Below are 7,896 nucleotides of genomic sequence, written 5' to 3'. Positions count from 1 at the left end.
CCTCAGCCGCGAACCGGAAGCAGAGGCTGGCGCTCCGTCGGCTGCCCCGGAAGCGGACCGCCGCTGAAGCAGAGGCGAGCGTCGGCGGGGGAGGCGGGAGCGCTTCCCGCTCTCAGGCGGCGGCGGCGGCGGCGGCGACCGAGGAGGCGGCGGCGGCGGGATGGCGGGGCCGGCGGGGCCGGGCTGAGCGGAGGGCCCTGCCGTCTTCCTCCTCCCGTCCTTCGTGCCCGGCTGGAAGCTGGCGGAGCTGGGCCGGGCCGGGGGCGCGGCGGGCCCCGCCGGCGGGATGATGCGCTCGCAGTGCCTGCTGGGCCTCCGGGCCTTCCTGGCCTTCGCCGCCAAGCTCTGGAGCTTCCTGCTCTACCTGCTGCGCCGGCAGGCCCGCACTGTGAGTAGCGCCGGGCGAGGGCGCCTCTGAGCACGGGCAGAGTGCGCCGCGGGGAGGGAGGGGGGCTGGGGGAGCCGAAGGGGCCTCTGGGGCTGAAGGGCGGGGAGGCTTTGGGGTCCCTGGGCCGGTGGGTCTCTCTCTCCCCTCCTCTCCTCTTTCTCTCCAGGCTTCTCCCTTCTCTCCCCATCTTTTCTCCTGGCGGGACGGTCTCTGTGGTGGGGGGAGGTTGGTGGTCTCTGAGCTGGGTGGTTTTCTGGGAGACATGACCCAGCTAGGGAACCTCATCAGGGCTGGAAGGGAGGAGGAGGAAGAGGAAGAGGAGGAAAATAATTGGGGGGGGGGTCTTTGCTCTCCGAATTGGTGGTTTCCTTGCAGACGTTTCATGACCGAGCTAGGGAACATCTTCAGTGCTAGAAGGGAGGAGGAGGAGGAGGAGGAGGAGGAGGAGGACTGTGGGGTCCTTGGTGCTCTCTGAGTTTGGTTATTTTCTTGCAGACGTTTCATGACCCAAGTAGGGAACATCATCATCAGTGCAAGAGGGGAGAGGAGGAGGAGGAGGACTGTGGGGTCCTTGGTGCTCTCTGAGCTTCGCTGGTTTTCTTGCAGAGGTCTCATGACCCAATTAGGGAACCTCATCAGGGCTAGAAGGAAGTAATAATAATAATAATGATAAAGTTGGAAGGGACCTCGGAGGTCATGTAGTCCAACCCCCTGCTCAGGCAGGAACACTACGCCATTTCGGACAAATGGCCATCCAGTCTCTTCTTAAAAACTTCCAGTGTTGGAGCATTCACCGCTTCTGGAGGCAGGTGGTTCCACTGGTTAATTGTTCTCACTGTCAGGAAGTTTCTCCTTAGTTCCATCCTTGATTCGTTTCCATCCGTTGCTTCTTGTCCTGCCTTTGAGCGCTTTGGAGAATAGCTTGACTGCCTCTTCTTTGGGGCAGCCCCTGAGATACTGGAACACGGCTATCCTGTCCCCCCTCGTCCTTCTCTTCGTTAAACTAGACATACCCAATTCCAGCAATGTTTTGTGGTGTGGAAGGAAGAGGAGGAGGAGGAGGAAGAGAAGAAGGAAGAGGAGGAAGTAGAGGAGGAGGAGGAGGAGAAAGACTGTGGGGTCCCTGGTGCTCTCTGAGCTTGCTTGGTTTTCTTGCAGACGTTTCATGACCCAACTAGGGAACCTCAACAGGGCTAGAAGGGAGTCAGTGGGGTTTGCAGAGTGGGAGAAGGGAGAAGGGGAGGAGGAGGACTGAGGGGTCCTTGGCGCTCTCTGATCCTGGTTGTTTTCTTGGAGATGTTTCGTGACCCGACTAGGGAACAATGTCAGTGTTAGAAGGGAGTTGGGGTTTTGTGGCATCTCTAGTGCTCTCTGAGCTGGGTGGCTTTTCCTGGAGACGTTTCATGACCAGACTAGGGAACCTCATCAGGACCAGAAGGGAGGGGGATTTGTGGAGAGAAGGAAGACGGGTGGGTGGGGTGCTCACAGAGGAGGAGGAGGAGGAATGTGGGGTCCTTGGTGCTCTCTGAACTGAGTGGTTTGCTTGCAAATGTTTTATGACCCAACTAGGGAACATCATCAGGGCTAAAAAGGAGGGAGGCTTGAAGACAGGAGGAGGAGGACAGTGGGCTCCTTGGTGCTCTCTGAGCTAAGTTATTTTCTTGCAGACGTTTCATGACCCAACTAGGGAACATCATCAGGGCTAGCAGGGAGGTTTGGAGAGAGGAGGAGGAGGAGGAGGAGAAAAGGACTGTGGGGATCCTGGGTGCTCTCTGAGCTGCTGGGTTGCTTTCTTCGTGACGTTTCATGACCCATCTAGGTAACGTCATCCGTGCTAGAAAGGTTTACCGTCCATCAACGTGGTTTGTCCAGTCAGCGTTGGAAGAACGTTGGTGGGTCCTTAATTAGCCTGTTTTTACTATTTGACTGTTTGTCTGGAGCTGATAGTTCCTTGTTCTCGGCTCCGTTTACTGCCCGGTAGCTGCTCTGATACCAATTCTGATTTTAATCTCTGCTTCTCTGGGTGCTGATTACCGGTGAGTACCTCCTCCTCAAGGGCTAGGGCAGTTCCTGCCATAATTAAGGAATTCCCAAGAACACTCCCACCAACAACACGGACAGGGCAAGCCACTAGTATATAAACAGAGAGCGCTTCCCTCTTCCCTTCCAGCACTGATCATGTTCCCTAGTTGGGTCCTGAAACGTCTGCAAGGAAATAACTCAACTCAGAGAGCACCAAGGACCCCACAGTCCTCCTCTTATTCCTTCTCTCCTCCTCCTCCTCCTCCTCCTCCTCCTCCTTTTTTGCAAACCCTACTACTTTTCAGCACTGATGATGTTCCCTAGTTGGGTCATGAAACGTCTGCAAGGAAACAACTAAACTCAGAGAGCACCAAGGACCCTCACAGTTGAACCCTGGACTACAAACATTTTCTCCTATGGATGCCCCATATTCTGTACAGACCCTAGCCAGGTTTTGGATGCTTCCACTGACCACCTTCCGATATCAAACAAGCTTGTAAGGCTTCATTTTGGATTCCTGCAGTAGACAAGACCTGGCTGGGACTGTAATAACGGGGTAAATTCAAGGCAGAAGGAAATAGTCCCCATCCCTGAACATCTGCAGTCAGACAAATTAAACCTGTGTCTGCAGGAAAAATTGCGTTCGTGACAAATGTCCTACAAATGATTGGTGTGAGTGATGTAGGAGTGAAATAGTCACTAGTGGGGCTGGCTAATCTGATAAATCATGGTCTACGATCCTTCAAGGAGTTCAGAGGCAGAAAGCTGAGGCCACATAGATCCTGGTTTGTTAAGCGCCGTCGTAAATCAGGCGTAGTAGCCACAAGTGGGTTTTTTTTATTATTTTTGTGGATGCTGCAGTCTTATCATTCTAGATAATATCTCCCGAGATATTAGCTGCTTTTCTTTCTCTTCCCAGTATAGCTGGGGCATAGGGGAAGTAGGGAGGAGGAGGAGGAGGAGGAGGAAGACTGGGGGGGGGGTCCTTGAGGGTTTCTGAGCTTGGCTGGTTTTCTTGCAGACGTCTCATGACCCAACTAGGGAACGTCATCGGTGCTAGAAGGAAATGGAGAGTGCAGAGAGGAGGAGGAGGAGGAGGAGGAAAAGGACTGTTAAAATTCATCACCCAGTGGAGAATTCAGTTTGTGCTCGGAGGTCAAACGTGCCTCCGGCAGGCAAAAATTGAGGGCCGTCCTCAGTTTGCAAACACGGGGAGTCCTCGCCTTACGACCACAATTGTGCCGAAAGCTTATGTGGCTAAGAGAGGCAGTTAAGTGAATTTTGCCCCTTGCCGTTGTTGTTAAGTGAATCACTGCAGTTGATAAGTTCGTTGCTCTGTTGTGAAATGAAGTGATTTTGCTGGTCAGAAGGTCGCAAAAAGGGGATCACGTCCCTCCCCCCCCCCGGACGCTATGAGGGTCGTAAATAGGAACCAGCTGCCAAAATTTGGATCACGTGACCAAGGGGACGCTGCCATAGTTCTAAGTAGGAAAAGTGGTCCCAAGTCCCTTTTTTCAGTGCCGTTGTAACTTTGAACAGTTACTAAATGAACTGTTATAAGTGAATAGAATAGAATAGAATAAGAAATTGAATAGAATAGAATTACCAAATAGAAAATAGAATAGAGAATTAGAATTAGAATAGAGCTGGAAGGGATCTTGGAGGTCTTCTAGTCCAGCCCCCTGCTCAAGCAGGAGAACCTACACCATCTCAGAAAAGTAACTATCTAGCCTCTTCTTAAAAACCTCCAGTGATGGAGCGCCCACGATTTCTGGTGGCCAGCTGTTCCACTGGTTAAATTGTCCTCACTGTCTGGAAATTTTCTCCTTAATTATGCAAAGCAGCCTTCCATCCAATGACATGCCCTCCAGGGGCACGTTAGAACCATCATCCACAGCCAGCCAGAGGATGGGAATTCTATTAACCATATTAACACAAGTCCCATTCTCCGGCTGGCTGTGGATGCTGGTTCTAAAGCGTACCCGAAGGGCACACACCATTAGATGGGACGCTGCTAATGGTGGATAACAGAACTGGAAGGGACCTTGGAGGTCTTCTAGTCCAGCCCCCCGCTCAAGCAGGAGAACCTACACCATCTCAGACAGGTGACTGTCAAGCCTCTTCTTAAAAACCTCCAGTGATGGAGCGCCCACGATTTCTGGTGGCAAGCTGTTCCACTGGTTAATTGTCTTCACTGTCAGGAAGTTTCTTCTTAATTCCAGGTTGCTTCTCTCCTTGATCAGTTTCCAACCACTGTTTCTCGTCCTGCCCTCTGGTGCTCTGGAGAATAATGTGACCCCCTCTTCCTTGTGGCAGCCCCCCAAATACTGGAATACAGCTATCCTGTCTCCCCTATTTCTTCTTTTCTTTAGACTAGCCAGACCCAATTCCCGCAGCCGTTCTTCGTAGGTTTTAGTCTCCAGGCCTTGGATCATCTTAGCTTCTCTTCATTGTACTAGTTGAGGAGTGCCTGTTTAGCCTTACTCCGTTCTTCCTCTGAGAGCTGAAAGTAGCCGGGATCAAGTTTTACGTCTCTTGTTTGCAACTGGAAAGTAAAAGGGGAACTTCCCTTTTTAAATCCACACCGAAAAGCTGGTGACGGAAGTTTTTTCCTACTGGGGTGTAGAAAACACGGTTTATCCCTCGGAGGAGAAAAAAGGGAGAGCGTGAAGCCGCGTTAAGACCGTGCAGGCGGTCCCCCCAATTTAACGGCCACAAATGCTGGGCCCGACACTTCCGTCACTAAGCAAGACAGTCATTAAGTGAGTTTTTTGCCCCATCTGACCACCTTCCTTGCCCCAGCTAGGAAGCGAATCACCGCAGTTTGTTAAATCATGACACAGTTAAGTGAATCTGGCTTTGACCTTGCTTGTCAGAAGCTGGCAAAAGGGAGATTGCACACACACACACCCCGGGACGCTGCGACCGTCGTAAACACGAGTCGGTTGGTTTTGATCACGCGACCGTTGGGAGGCTGCGACGGCCGTGTAAAAAAAACGGTCGTAAGTCAACTTTTTGTGACTTTGAACTGTCACCAAATTTGTAAGTCGAGAACCTCTATGTAAATCTTGCCTATAATAATAATAGTAATAGTAAAGTTGGAAGGGACCTTGGAGGTCATCTAGTCCAACCCCCTGCTCAGGCAGGAAACCCTATATACCATTTTGGACAAAGGGCTGTCCAGTCTCTTCTTAAAAACTTCCAGTGTTGGAGCGTTCACCGCTTCTGGAGGCAGGTTGATGTTTTTTTCCTGAACTGCAGGCCATCAATCCAGGCCTGTTTATAGTCTATGATGTGCTATTCCTTGCCTCACACGTTTGTCAGGTTTCGGCTTTCTCAAGAGGTCTTGCAAAACAACCCATGATTAATCCGTGATCGGTGATGGTTGAGGGATAACTCTACGCTTTCTGGCTTTTGTCATCCCGAGTTTTGGAGAAGGTTCTCCCCCCCCCCCCAATTTTCCCCTCTATGTGATCTCAGATTAGAGGAGAAAAATTAGAACTCAAAGGAGAAGGGGGGGGGGAAGTCCTGGAGGTTTTTAAGAAGAGACTGGACAGCCGTTTGTCTGAAATGGTACAGGGTCTCCTGCTCGAGCAGGGGGTTGGACTAGATGACCTCCAAGGTCCCTTCCAATTCTTCTGTTGTTCTGTTAGTTGTGGGTGCTCCATCACTGGAGGTTTTCAAGAAGAGACTTGAAATGACATTTGTCTCAAATGACAGAGGGTCTCCTATTTGAGCGGGGGGCTGGACTAGAAGACCTCCAAGGTCCCTTCCAACTTTGTTATTGTGATATTTTGTCTTCCTTCCTTCCTTCCTTCCTTCCTTCCTGATTGGACAGCCATTTGTCTGAAATGCTAGACTACCCTTTCAGACAAGTGAGTGTTCAGTCTCTTCTTAAAAACCTCCAGTGATGGAGCGCCCACAATTTGTGGTGGCAAGCTGTTCCACTGGTTAATTGTCCTCCCTTTTCAGGAAGTTTCTCCTTAATTCCAGGTTGCTTCTCTCCTTGATGAGTTTCCATCCGTTGTTTCTTGTCCTGCCCTCTGGTGCTTTGGAGAATAGGTGGAAACCCCCCCCCCCCTTGAACAACAGAACAATTGTGGGGCAATGCTCCCTTTAGCCATGTCTCACTTAGCCCCAGAAATGCTGGACTCAAATTGGGGTGAGAGGGAGGGTCCCCTTCTTCCACTCCTGGTTTTCTGGTGAAAAGAGAAGCCCAAATTACGGGCCCCGGGCCTGGCTGTGGCGGCTTGTGGCCCCCTCCCCTATTCTGCCAAGCCAGGGGGATGCAGGCAGGACCCCCCCTTGGAACTGGGGGGGGGGGTTCCTGGCTGGCCTAGAGCAGGTCCGGTCCTCTCCTCTCCTTGACCGCCCTTCCCCTCCTGCCCGGCTGGGACCCGGAGACCTTGGCCGGCTTCCCGGCCACAGGGGGCTAATTTTGGAAAGATGAGCCGGTGGGGCTGGAGGGGACACACACGCACATGCTCGCACACTGAGACACACGTATGAGAGGGAGGGGAGGGGGGTGCCCGCTGTCCTGGTGCCCTTGCAAGGGGGCAGGCCAGGCTTTTGCAGAGGAACAGCTGGTGGGAGGGGGGGGGAGAGGTAAAAATAGACCTGGAAGAGCTCCTCAGTGTTAAGGTGGCCCCTCGGCCTTTGGGCCCCGTTGCCCCCTGGGATGGGTGGCCCCACCTAGGAGGCCGGGGGTCCTCCTGTGCGCTCCCTTGCCTACCTGGAACTAAGGAAAAACTTCCTGACAGTGAGAACAATTAGCCAGTGGAACCACCTGCCTCAAGAAGCGGTGGATGCTCCAACACTGGAGGTTTTTAAGAAGAAACTGGACAGCCATTTGTCCGAAATGGTCTAGGGTCCCTGCCTGGGCAGGGGGTTGGACTAGATGACCTCCAAGGTCCCTTCCAACTTTATTATTATTATTATTGTTGTTGTTGTTTGTCTGAAATGGAATAGGGTTTCCTGCCTGAGCAAGAGGTTGGACTAGATGACCTCCAAGGTCCCTTCTATCTGTTCTGTTATTCTGTTATTCTTTTTTCTTTCCTTCCTTCCTTCCTTCCTTCCTTCCTTCCCACCTCCCTCCCTTCTCTATCTCCTTTTTCCTCCCTCTCTTTTCCTTCCTTCCTTCCCATTTCCCTCCCTTCTTTATCTCCCTTTCCTTCCTTCCCATCCACCTCCCTTCCTTCTCTATCTCCTTTTTCCTCCCTCTCTTTTCCTTCCTTCCTTCCCATTTCCCTCCCTTCTTTATCTCCCTTTCCTTCCTTCCCATCCACCTCCCTTCCTTCTCTATCTCCTTTTTCCTTCCTTCCTTCTCTTTTCCTTCCTTCCTTCTCTCCCACCTCCCTCTCTTCTCTATCTCCTTTTTCCTCCCTCTCTTGTCCTTCCATTCTTCTGTCCTTCCTTCCTTCCTTTTTCCTCCCTCCCTTTCTCTTTTCCTCCCTCCCTCCCTTCCTTCCCACCTCCCTCCCTTCTCT

General features: G+C 51.9%; 1 protein-coding gene across 1 annotated transcript in view; it reads left to right on the top strand.

The window, feature by feature from the left end:
• Positions 1-286: 286 nt before the first annotated feature.
• The window catches only part of CTDNEP1 (CTD nuclear envelope phosphatase 1), a 20,505-nt gene continuing 12,895 nt past the window's right edge, over positions 287-7,896 (top strand). The window contains exon 1 of the mRNA XM_015824730.1: positions 287-388. Coding sequence (XP_015680216.1) covers positions 287-388 — 102 coding nt within the window. The remainder of the gene's footprint in view (positions 389-7,896) is intronic.

The sequence above is a fragment of the Protobothrops mucrosquamatus genome, unplaced genomic scaffold (genome assembly GCF_001527695.2).
Source record: "Protobothrops mucrosquamatus isolate PMUCROS unplaced genomic scaffold, P.Mucros_1.0 scaffold_194, whole genome shotgun sequence".
Taxonomy (NCBI): domain Eukaryota; kingdom Metazoa; phylum Chordata; class Lepidosauria; order Squamata; family Viperidae; genus Protobothrops; species Protobothrops mucrosquamatus.
This window is presented reverse-complemented; position numbering and strand designations above follow the sequence as displayed.